We start from the raw sequence: 13678 nt of genomic DNA on the forward strand, positions 1-13678 counted from the left end.
ATTATTCGACGTAAATTTAGGTATTGGTTGAAAATTATATCGAAGTATGCTTCGCGCAATGTAATAAAGAATAGTGAATAGCTAAGTTACGAAACGACTTGCAGGGGAGGAAGAGAATGAAAAATTGCGCTTCTTGCACTCGTCGCGACTGCATTTATTCCCCTGTCGCGCTTCTTTTGTGCAACGATGGAATTAAGAATCATACGTGCAAAAATTGTAACCCTAGACAATCGCTCGCGCACGAGTCGCATCCCTTCGTCGGCACGATCGTAAATCGATCTGTCTGCCAGAGTGCATATTATAAGGATAAAGGCGATGATCCAATTCCCTCGCTGGTTGTTGTTGTACCTTTATCTCACTGTCCCAGACATATTCATTTTCGAGGCAAATAAAACTGATCGTTTCTCAGAAGAATTTTTAAGTTTAAAAATGACCAACGATTTTTCAGAGTAATAGATTCATGGCCTGCGTATTTTCCGACTTAGTGGTATTTTGAGAAATCGAAAAATGCGACCTAAATGTTGCAGAATCAGTAGCCAAGAAAATAATCTGAAAAATTTTGGCGTTTTTTGGCTGTAAGGTTGGAATCGTTAATGGCAGTTACTTACAGAGACTATAACTTTTTTCCAATGGTATTTTTTCGAAATAATACATCGATGAAGATAAAAAAAAATCAATCCTGAAGTTCGTTCCGAGTAGCATATAATTTTTTTTTTTTTGAGAGGGGGAAAAACTGAACATTTTCCGAGTGTATATGTATAGAAAATGAGGACACGTCAAGCTGGAGATAAGAAATGAGGCCGTTTATTTTTTTTCCTCAAGAGATAAACGCAACCGAGAGGTAATTGAATGCCACGAATACATTGAGTTAACTGATTCCCGGGAAGATAATACACTGATCCGTATTTTACGCTGCAGATTCACTGAAAAATCACAGAATATGATAAAACTGAGTATAAATAAGTACATAATTTTATATACCTACGGAAAAAATTCCGCGTTATATTTTAAAGCTGAATAAATTACGCGTGTTTATAAATCAAATTAAATCAAATGCACAGTTAAGTTAACGCTGATAAATTTGCTATAATAACCGGTTTGAGGTTTTGCATGAAATCAAGAGCCTGCATATTGTACTAAGAATTTAATGAACGAACCTGTTGCTGACATTTAATGTTAACTGAGTATACGGTAAGGATCTAGTATTGATTTATGGTCAGTCGTTAATTCTCGGATGTCAGAATCGAATTATTGCGCGATGGAAAATAACTTTCGGCTTAATTAACAACTTCTATCTGCCTTCCAACCGCAGCTCTGCAGTACAAGAGCGTAGTTACGCCAACCTGGACGCCTTTCGTTACCCGTTACAGCTTTGCTTAGCGATCTGTTCGATCTTTTGTAATCAGATCGATACTCGTCTTTGCTCAGCATGTGGAGAGGGTCAGACGACACCAGGAATCCGACATGCGACACTTTAACTGCAGGAAAACCACGTAACCTTATAGTTTTACGTTATACGTATTCACTACGAGTGCAGCGTAGCGCGAGTCTCACAGAAGCGAATACCTGTTATAAGATTCCTAGTCAAAAATGTAAGTGTGAAAATAGAAAAAAAATTTAGAATCAATTGCCTCTGGGTTCGTCGAACTTTTCGATCCGCATATTTGAAAAATACGTGTCTTACGCGCGATGGTTCGTTCACTTGGAAATCGAAAGAATGATTTCAATTCCTTAGTATTGATATCGAGGGAGTTTTACTGGTTTCTATCTTTATATTAATTTTCGATGATTCGAGGAAATCATCCAATATACTGGTAAATCATTGGAAACAAACCGAAACCGTTTGGTAAACACGAAATCGATGAAAATCAACAGCATATACGATGTTAACGAATTGAAACAATTTGGCAAAAGTTTTCTACAAAAGTTGCAATGATTTTCGTAACTTCTTCAACGCTGTCGCGCGAATCGCGATCATTTCCAATTATTTCCCATAGGTATATCTGTTAATTATTTATCAACATATTTTATTCCCGTATTCATAAATTCCTTCAATTTAAAATTCGATAACCAGTTTTTAAACTGTCGAATTGTTTGCAATTCGAATGAATATCGCCTGCCTCGATTATACATTTGCAACTTTTGGCATTTTGCGACGCGGCCGGGTTCGGGCTTCACTCATATCGATATGGTGCGGAGGAGCCGGTTATCCTGCATAATCACGCTGCAAACAAATTATGGCTTGTATCGAAATGCGAAGTAATTTCGAGTGCCGAGTCCCGAAAATACCGGCACTTGGACGAGACCGCGTCAGTAACGAAAATATCCACCGAATCTAAACCTGCGGATGAAGGTATGCGAGTCTCTCTCTCTTTCTCTCTCTTTCTCTCTCTTTCTCTCTGCACGGCATCCTAGGGTTAATAAAAACATTAATAACAGCGGTAGTCAATGTTGGCTTAGCTGTGATCCACGCAGTCCTCACCAGATCGACGCTTCCGACGCTCTTCTTCCTCAACGATTTCCGGTCACGGAATCTCGATTTATCCGCCTCGTTTTACGAGGCCTCCATCCAATTAATAGGCCACGCTGATTATAAAAACACCTAAAAATTTCTGGTATTCTTCGCGTCGTCTGATCAGATATCCGCGCTACAATGTGTATCAAAAAACGCCAAAATTATCCGAACATTATCCTTAACCCCTTCAGGCACGCAGGTCGGCTACCTGAAAATGCAAAAAAATCCAGGATCTTGCATGGAATATAAGAAGAATTACAAAAAAGAAGAAGAAAAATGGATGCCGCTGTAATGAAGGGTGAAACGGATCGAAATTTTGAGAAATTTAATTTTTTTCCCGTCCGACAGAATGACGAGTTGAATAATATTCGGGCTTCTTTGAATCGGCGAAAGAAAATGCTGCAAGTTACGACCTAGGAGAAATGTAGCTGTTTGCATTTTTTCACACTCGATACAGCAATGCTGAAATAACAACTGACTCCCATATTACAACGATAGATAATATCCCGAGTTTATTGAAATAAACGATTCCCCGCGTTAAGATCCAACCCGATTTATCTCCCCGCTTGACTTTTTTTTACGAAGTCGCCCGGCGAAGGGCAGAGAGAGTTTATGAGCAGCCTGTTGCAAGTAGGGTAACTCTCTGTCGAATACACGGTGGAACGAGAATAAACGGTGACTCTATAGTAGAATTGAAATGTCGATTAAAAGACGCTAAAAACAGGTTGTAAAAATGTTTCGAAAATCGCTGCGTTGCAGTTTGAATATATATATATATATATATTTATTCCACACCAAATCAACCTACGTATGACCCTCACCGTTGACGATTTTTTTTTATTTTTATAGTATGGTGTAAAGTATACGAAAAGAAAAATAGTTTGTTTTTTACTGCTGGCAAAAACACGAAAACCCAATTTCCGAATGAATAGCCCTGATCGATTGGCCTCACATTTTTTCCATGAATTCTTTGACGAAAGACGAAAATTTCGACACCAAGATGGAAGTGGGCAAGTTTTTGGATTAGACGCTAGAGGCGAATCAGGTAATTGAAAAAAAACGTGTAAAATATAAATTTGTATTTTTGTAATTTATGTTTAATTCGATTTTTCTCACGTTTTAATTAATTGTTTCGCCCGTAGCTTTTGAACCAAGAGCTGTGCTTCACTTCCATCTTGGTCTCAAAATTTTTTGTTTTTCAACAATGAATTTGTGAGAAAGATTTGAAGCCAGTCGATTAGGAATATTCGTTTGAAAATTGTGTCTTTGTGTTTTTGGGAGTTCTAAAAATCAAACCTGTAGTCCAAAAAATCTAAAAGTCAGTGAAAGACGTTTTTTTTGCGCACACTATACCGTACGTAAAAATAAATAAAATCGCCGATTATGTGATGGTCAGGCGTAGGTCGGTTCGGGGTGAAATGCCTCGTATACATACACGTATACAATACAGTATTTCTATACTTGATTAAAAAATTCAGAGTAGGTGGGTGTGTTCCATCGATTTGTCAGCCGGGTGTTTATAAATTTTGCCACACCTACGGATAAGGACATGGAAATAAACCCACGGGATGTTATTACACAGAATACGGAGAAATTATTTTGTACAACGCGGAAGGTCAGCACACATTCATTGAATGGTAAAACACAATAGTTGAGGTGAGAATTTAAGAAGCTAATTTATGGCAACCATACAAGTTGAAGGAGACGTGGAATTTCCTCGACGCGATTTCAATTGAGCAACTTTCAAACGCTTTTGTTTGCAATATTTACCGCATATTGTATCGTAGGTATATTTACAGTATATTATTCATATTTTCAAATTAACGACGTATCGACAAAATTTGATGTACCCACGCTAATTTAACACTCTGCAGGGTACGTGTTTCAATCCATGTATAATTTACAATTAGCTCGAAATACATAAAATCTCGTTACAAAGAATTCTTTGAAACGATTCTTTGTACGATGAATTGCGGGGATTCACGCCGCAAGGATTTATTTACCAACTCGAGAAGGCGCCGACTGAATGCTGAGAATCTCTCGTAATTTCAACATGTTTTTTTTTTTTTTCCTTTTTTCATCGCTCGCGAATATTTCACCGTAAAAGACGAAACAACTGCTGATACATTAAGCGCAGCCGACTCTTGATCACGTTTCGCGTCTACGATCACGATCATGGAAAAATGATCGTGTCCCTTGATTGATTCGATCCGGAACGAAGGCGAAATATTCCCTGAAATAATGTAGAACCATCTAAAAGTGACCAACTGACGGAAAATAATAGTTAATTAGGTAAAGTTTCCCCTTCATTTTTATGCTTCGGAATTACAAACTGCGCTGCATAAAAGATAGTTTTTTCTCACTCCTCTTTTTATTTTTAGAGTTTATTTATTTTTTTTTTTTTTTAATTTTTTTTCGAATAGTAATCCAAGCTTGAAATCACTGTAAAACGGTGGTCATTTGTTTTCACTGAAAGTTCCCAAAGCCCTCAGGAAATTTATAGACTCTTGGGTTCGCTGCAGCTATGTTACATTATATATAAATATATTCCGTAAGGGCCAGGGTTGTCTAATTTTAGGCGGATTTCACACTGTTTTTGGTTTTCTTTTTGTCACTACGTTTGGAACGCGCGCCATCGGTTTCGTAATCGTGTATCTCTGGGAGACTGCAGCCACGATGGTCGTGTCCACGTCCAACGCTTTGGCGGGTGAAAGACGATTTTTTAATTTTTCAATTTTTCAAATTTTTTCTCGAGCGTATCGCATCGAATTTATCCAAGAAATGTTCACAACATACGTTATCCAATGGCGCAGGTCTTGCGGATATAACATAACTAGAAACAAACGGAACGATTGAAGATTTTTTTTTTTTGGAAAATCTAAGAAACAATTTTTTTGACTCTTACGAATGTTCTTATATTTATTTTTCTATATTCTAAATTTGGTTCGAGTAGATTTCAGTAGAAACAAAACAAGTTTTCCGAATGGAAAATTACCCTCGATGCACGATGAAATTGAAAACGAGTATAGTGGAAACTTTAACAGTATAACATTAGTTGAAGGCATCCGAAAAGTTCCGGTTCGTAATGTTGAACGTACGTCGGTAATTAACCCAGTTGCTGTAAAACGATAAGTGGAAATTATGGTTCTCTCGAGAAGCTCGTCAAAACTGACATTTCGAAAGTCTAACTAATATTTCCTGCACGTGCAATCTTATCACCGGTAGTATATACACGTATAATCCTAGGTATTTACTTGTTATTTCTAAGAGACGCGGTATCGTCCGCATTGTGTATAACCACGAACACACGCCTCGTTGATTGTGAATAATAGCGTGTACGTTCAGCAGACAAGATCACGAGAAGAATAGCTTACGTGCAAGTCTTCCGACATTATTCCGAAACGGGCGACAGTCTAATTAAACTGTATACGAAAAAGGAGGAAACGATGCTTGTGCCTTTTGGTACACGAAACTATGCCAGATTCGCTGTTTCAAATGCTTGGTTAATTTCAGCAGTATTAATTTTGTTATAAAACGGGAATAACTATAGGTGCGTTTTCATATTTCGAATGAATTTTGTGTATCAGTTTTCGCAGTTGTTATTTTATCAAGATTGGAATATCAGATAAGCTGACACTACGAAGCGTTAACTGCAGTGGATGATATCGAGTGAATCCAGTTCCCATCACTACAGCTCGTGTATCACGTATCTATTCAATTATGTACGAGCGATATATCGCTGCTTTGATTCAGTTTCTCGTTTTCAGGGTTTAAGATGCCTCGAGCGTGAGTCAGTTACTCTGCACGTTCAACAAAATGATAATATTTAGGATTTGCGGTATGTAGTGGCAGCCGACATACGCCCACGAGAATTAAGTCAGCGAGTTTGTACGTGCCTGCGGTGTACATGGATGTTAGGTATGCGTATGTATATACATACGTATAATACGTTATAACGATGAATGATCGCCTTCGCAGTCCCGTCTTCGCCTTGGGTTTTAATCGAATGCGAAACGACAGCTATATACGAAAACTGGCGGGAAAGAGATCCATCAAGCCTCGATTCACGTGGAGCTTTATGCTTACATACAGGCGTACAGATTATACGCGTATTTACACAGCAATAATAAGATGAAAGTTACCGTCGGGAAACACTGCGAGAGTTACATTACACACATAGGTACCTGCGATCTGAGAAAATATTTATACATCGTTTATTTCGAAATTCAATGATTTCGCTGTTGCCGGATCAAAAGCGGCATTCACCAGCAGCGGCAACAGACGACCTGCAGAAACTATTTTGCATCAGGCTGCACGGTGATTCGAACGATTTTCATTTTATTGCACGGAACCATGTGTGTCGGCATACAATATTTGTGCTATTATCTATCGTACAAGTTTACTTATATTCCATGAGTTACAACCGTATGAAAATTCCGGAACAATTTGAAAGGTGGTTATAAATTAGAAATACGTCAAAATTTCAACTTTTGTTTCACTCGTTTTGGCGATTGGCCAATACTTAACATAAATATTTAACAAAAATTGTCCGTCATTATTCAACACTATTGAACTCTATAATTCAGTTAGATTTCCAATTGTCGAATCAGGGGTAAAAAAAAAAATAAAAAATAATATCGTATAACTTGCCAAACTGTTTCAACATTTCATTTTTCTCTTTCTTTCTATTATACCTGCACGATGCTGTCGGCTCTTTCGGCAGGTGCCGAAAAGTTCCGGTTCGATGTAAAGAAAAAGATTAAGAAACAAAATAAACTGGGACTAAGAAAGTATAAATATGCGGCACATTGTTTTTTTCATTTAATTTTACATTTTTCAACGGTAACCTAGATTGACTTAACATTGTACAGACCCCCCGATGTCCATAACGTAAAGCATTCGGGCACACCACCACCACCGCCTATTTTTGTACTCGGTTAGCTTAGCAGGGCGCAGTTCACAAATTTTACTACAGTTTAAATTTCACGCAAGTGTATATCATGGACAGGCTTTTGTAACAGCTCGTTCGATCAACAAAAACAAACACACTCGGTATCTTTCTGTTCAATCTTTAATCTGCGCAAACATATTTCAGTGATTTATTTGTGTGGATCTATATAACATTAAATCGCATCTATAATACACAGGCGAAATAATCTGTTCTGCGTTAATTATTATTGGTCCAGATTTCAATTCTTGTTGGTGTTGAGCGTCGTTTGCATCAGTTGAAGGGAAATTCAAGTTTCGCGAATCATGAATAATAACGTAATAAGACCGCAATGCAGTCAGTTTCGCGCGAACACGCCAACCTGACGTAATGCGGCACTCGTCACGAGGGAAATATTTTCCACGAAACGACTCGTTCACCGCGTGAAATTTTACATTTTAAAGAAATTTGTCGAGCGTACAAGTATCGCCAAACTCAGAGTGACGAATAGGAAAACGGTGAAAGATTTTTCATCTTCTTTATATTCAAAATTGTTCAAACATCTAACCGTAACCATGGTAGACCAAGTTTTGTTGAATCATGAGATTTAGTAAAGGGATTTGAAATGCTTGAAAATCATTTAAAGCGCGTTGAAATTTCACACAGACCAAAATACACGAGACAAGTCAAAAGTTTCGGTAGGTGGAGGCAAAAACCGTGGCGAAACATAGCGAGCACGAAATTACGTGACTGACAATGAACTACTGCGGATGTGACTCGCAATCTTGTCACACTCTAATTAATCAACGTGTGCCTGATTAGCAGCTTAGCCAGCTTTAAATACCGTCAAACTAACTTAACGAGCATAATTTCATTTACGCGCAAAATTAAATTTGAAATTACGATTTACACACGGATACAGAAATGCTAATCGGCATTTGGCGAGTAACTACGTGGCCGAAAATGTGATACAAGCACCTTGACAAACACCTTTGTCCGTGACGTTGAGCCTCAATAATGTTCAAGTATATCACGCGATTTTTCTAGTACAATTGAACAGCGGAACAAAAAATCTGCGTGAACGCTTCAAAATTCGATGTTTTTGTTATACGTCGTTTAAATAGTTTTTTTCAAGTTCACGAGTGAGGCAGTTCTTTCTCATTCAACGTAGATGGGATCGAGTGCGAGAAGAAGCGAATTACTACTGCAACCGTAGCGCGTTGCCGCTTTATGGTACAGCTTGACAATAGTGAAGTGGTCGTCAAAAAACTCGGTACCCGGTATACGTATGTAATTCGTGGCAAAGACGGAGAAGCGTGAACGCTTTTTCACTCCCGACAAAAATAATTGTCCAATCATGGTGGAACCCTATCGTATTTACGGTTTCACCGCAACTAAAAACAGAACACCCGGCTCTAACGAAATTTTGTACGTATCGGATCCTTGGATTTCGTACCGCTTGAGCCCTACATTCTAAACTATATACATTGTTTTTACAGTTGTTGCTATGGCGGCTATGATTAATTAATGTAATAATTTGACGTGATTTAAGCACGTGATTGATCGTCGACGTGAAATTTATAACGTCACTTAGTTATTGATGAGAAAAATAAACTGCGAGTAAATTAACCCTTTTTATTATTAAGCAGATGATTTTTTTTTCTTCTCAAGACGTGCTTATCACTTCACCCTTCAATTTACAGTGATCTAATTACTGCATTTTCTGTCTTATTTTAAGTCCATATTTCTGCGCCGTTTTTCACGCTACTTCGCCGACAGCCGTGAACATGAAGTCGCATACGTGGCAGGCGAAAATTGAAAAATATTGAACCTAGCGTAACGAAGAATATCGAAGCTATTGAAAATTGACAAGAATATTCCTTAGAAACTGATCGAATATGGTGATCTTTTTTATTCGGTATATTTGCCTGCCACAGCACGTAAGACAACAGCTTTAAAAAATGTATAAATTGAAGATCTCGAAACTAAAACGTGTCTCTTTTGTTCTGTCATTAGCCATGAACATCCTGCTAGCCAACGGAATCTTCTCGCTGATTCTGTGCATGGCAGCTGCTCCAGCTGACGTAATGGTGCTCGGCAAGCCGAGCTTCATCTCAGACCAAGGCCAGTTCGTTCGTAAATGTATTTACTCCAAATGGTATTCGAAGCTGCAGGTCAATTGCAGCAGGAGAGATTTCGAGAACATTCCAGAGAAACTGAACACCAAAGTCGAGGTTAGTCTACTACCATTCTATAGGTACTTTGGATTTCATTTATACGTATTTTTATTCCCAATCGCAACGTTATTCAGGTGATTTGAACTCGCTACAAGCTGTAGACGACGGAGAAATTACACTTTTATGAAAGTTTGGACGACTTATCATTTTTCGTGATTAGCAAGGAAATTTCCTATCGAGAACTTTGCGGTTCATGATTAAATTTGATCACGTGGTTACTAATTATCTACGTCGTGTTTGTTTTTTGTTTCAAGATAATGGTGATGTCCTCCAACCGGCTGAGAGAAGAATTACCGCCTCATACCTTCGCCCCGTATACAAGACTGGTGTCCCTCTTCCTCAATGACAATTTTTTGAGCGATATCAACAACACTATCGAGGACCTCCAGTACCTTCAAGTCCTCGACATATCTGACAACGGTTTTTACGTCCTACCGTCGACCCTCTTCCAGCTTCCGTATCTCCGTACGCTGTACCTGTCGCACAACTTCCTCACGGACGGAACATTCAAGCTGGAAGTAACTTCGCCAATCGAACATCTTGAGATCGGGCGGAACAAGTTGACGAAAATACCGTCGATCGGACCTCAGCCGTCGCTGACTAAACTGAACCTATCGACTAACAACATTGATCGGCTATCGGTGGACGATGTGGCTCCGTTCTGCAAATTAGAAATCTTGGATATCACCAACAATCCCATATCGTTAGGGGACTCGAGTTGCGATTGTCACCAATTCATGAAGTGGGTGAAAATACGCAACATAACGCTTGTATCGAATATTGCCTGTAAACGCGAGACCCTCGATTCTTGCAGCGCAACGAGTTTCACAAACGAGACGATGGCGTTGTACAACGAATGCTTAGGAGCGATCGAGATCGCCAAAGCTCAAGCCAAGGCGAAGGCGACCTGGATAACAGCGGGAAGCTGCATCCTCGCCTTTTTGGTTTGCGTCATAATCGGTCTTTACTGTGTCCATAAGAGGAATAAGAAGCGGGAAAAGAAAAAGAAGAAGGTGCAAACATTGGCCGCAAATAACGCGAACACGGAACTGCTCAACAGCAATTTGCCTGAGCCAGTCTAGGAGGCGGTCGTCGAGTGAAAATGTGCCTGAGCTTCGCTTCTATGGCGGATAAATCGCCGGTGATAAGGAACACGCGTGGTCTTGAACGACCAGACGTGAAGTGGAAAGAGCAACTGTGTGCATGCGTGAAACTGACATGTGACGGTCGTTCTGGAGGTTTTTTTTTTTTATTTGCGAAATCGCGACTTACAAATAGACTTGTAGATTTATCTCAAGGGTCGTGGTATTATTCCGAAACTTTGTGAAGTGGAATACCATTTTACCCCTGACCTGGACAAAATGCTTAAACCACTTCTTTCTAAGGAATTTAAGAACAAAACAAACATGAATGAGAACATTTAAACACTGTAATTATCATAATTTTTTACGTTAAGTAAACAACGGGATTATCCTACCGTAATTGTTGCCGCTTGTGAAAGATATGAACTTCAGATATTGTTGCAAACTGTGTAACATCACTTGTTGAAATATTATAACGTTCATCGTAAGTCATATATAAGTGACTGTATACATATAAAGCAATCGTTCAATTTTATGCACGTGAACATTTTCTCTCATGGCATATTTTATCGTGCACAGTATAAAGTTCAAACGATACTGTCATATACAATAGTATTCCATAATGATGAAAAATTTTTTCATAGAGGTGATCGATGATTACTTGTGCAAATCTTAAATTAAATCGCATCAGTCAAGTGAATGTTATTGAATTTAACGATATTATTGTATAATTATTATCATTAGTATTACCGTTATTGTTGTTGTTATTAAATTAATTTTTTTTCATTTAGTACCATCACACAGATGCAACGATAAGGAAGATTCGCAGTTGCTTTTTTCCTTTCGTTGTCCTCGTAATTTCTTTTTCTTACGACCAACTACCAAATATAATAAAGATTTATATTATATATTATAGTTCCTATGTGCTTAATGTTACGTTCCAACGATTCAGTTGTTTATTGCGGTAATTTTCTATTTTGCTTCCTTAATATAATTACAGATGTCGTTTTAGATACCTAAATGCATAAAAAATGTTTATACTTGTACTGTATACATATCAATTCACACTATACATATAATGCAGGTAATTCATTGAAATATGCTCTCATTTGTTTACATAATTGTATTACGTAGTAATTGTTCACAGAATTTAATTTATATCTAATTTTACTGTTTCCACATAGTTGTACGTGTATTATATAAATATAGTTATTTTTTTAGGTGTAAATTAATTTCGGTTTTTTTATAGTTTCATTTTATGAATTTTTGTTTCATAGTTCAATCTGAAATTTTTCTACAGTGAATTTCAGTTTTAAACGATGTTATCGTCTCGAAGAATAAAAAAAATTGTCCACTCACTAAAATCTGAGTCCAACCAGTCTTGGAAAATTTCCGAGGCTTGAAAAATTCCGATACCGGTTCTTGATATATCATTTGGAAACAAAGTTTCGATTGATCAACCAAATGTTACATCACATAAGTGTTATGAATTATAAAAAAAAAAAAAACTTACACTCGTCTTTCAAGAAAGGTCTGTACATTTAGAAATCCGACAAGATTGTCGTAAATTGTGAGCCTGCTTCCCAAGCTTACTTTCTCAATCCCGCGGAAACGTCATTTGTGATAAATCATGATTCTAGCATATTCTAGCAAAGTACAAAATCTACGAAAAATCTCATGTTACAGTCATTTAATGGCGGTAGATTCAGCTGAAACGTGACGTTAGTTGATGCGATAATAAACAATCTTGCGATGTTAGTTATTATAAGCAACTTCGACTTCTTGCGGTCACCGACAGGCGAGAATCTTTGATGATTTTGCTATCAAAAGGGATAAAATTAAATAAGCTTCCGGCTCACGAATTGCACTGACATGCGGTGCGTGGTATTGCGATATAAAAAAGGTGAAATGTATCAGGATACTCTACGAAGGCTTCAGCAGTAGTCTGGATTCTTTCCCGAACCGGCACATGCGAAATTAACTAACAGACTTAAAAGGATAAGGCAGTATTTTTTTAAAACATATATACACATATTTGTAAAATAAATAGTAATTCAAACACGTGTGGGTACCCATATTTTAAATTCTTACTTTTTTATTTTCTAGATAACGTTGCACGCGTGAGGTAATTTCAGACGTTCGAACCAAAGCCGACCGTTTTGATCTATAATTAGAATAGCCGGGGAAGTCTTTGTGATTAGTTATTAACATTATCATAGAAAAGCCGCGGATACTAGAGGCGCATAAAGTGAAGCTAGTGTGCCAGTTCTTCCATAATCTAGCTTCTGGTCCACCTTTTCTCCCGCCTAGTTAAGTTGTCTGTATAGCACATCTTTCTCTCTCACCTCCATCCCTTCCAACATTCGTTCCCTGTCTGTTTATAGTCGCATAGCGCAATTACGTCACGCATCATTTCGCGATTCAACGGCACTAAGCCAGGTAAAGTGAGGAAACACTCGCCACTCGAGATACGGCAAAAATAGCAATAATTCGGGGCCAGGTGGAGGGGGAAACTCATCTTTGATATCATAATATTTATATCTGCTTTAATTTAACAGAATTATGATTCAATCGAAAAAATATAATAGCACGTAAAAAACATACACAAAATATAAAATATAAAAGTACGTCAAGGATATGAAAAAAATTCTGATATAACACACATATTTCAAAGGCCAAAATGATGATTTATTCAAAATTGAGTTCATTTTCAATGTCTTTACAATAAATAGTGTTGCTAAATATAATTAATTTATTATTCCATATGTATTTTTCAAACTTTCCTATGAATGAATATTTTAGTATAGAATTAATCATGTGGATGGGCAAAACCAAAGGGGTGTATGGAATGTGTATGGGTGCATAGTTTGTTCGCCTTTATGGCATGAGGCCATTGGTGTATATCTAAAGGTCGTAA

General features: G+C 37.7%; 1 protein-coding gene across 1 annotated transcript in view; it reads left to right on the plus strand.

The window, feature by feature from the left end:
* The window catches only part of LOC107218250 (protein lap4), a 19653-nt gene extending 6319 nt beyond the window's left edge, over positions 1 to 13334 (plus strand). The window contains exons 2-3 of the mRNA XM_015656072.2: positions 9459 to 9676; positions 9934 to 13334. Coding sequence (XP_015511558.2) covers positions 9459 to 9676; positions 9934 to 10761 — 1046 coding nt within the window. The 3' untranslated portion in view covers positions 10762 to 13334. The remainder of the gene's footprint in view (positions 1 to 9458; positions 9677 to 9933) is intronic.
* The last annotated feature ends 344 nt before the right edge of the window (positions 13335 to 13678 follow it).

Source organism: Neodiprion lecontei, chromosome 2, assembly GCF_021901455.1.
Source record: "Neodiprion lecontei isolate iyNeoLeco1 chromosome 2, iyNeoLeco1.1, whole genome shotgun sequence".
In the NCBI taxonomy this organism is placed as follows: domain Eukaryota; kingdom Metazoa; phylum Arthropoda; class Insecta; order Hymenoptera; family Diprionidae; genus Neodiprion; species Neodiprion lecontei.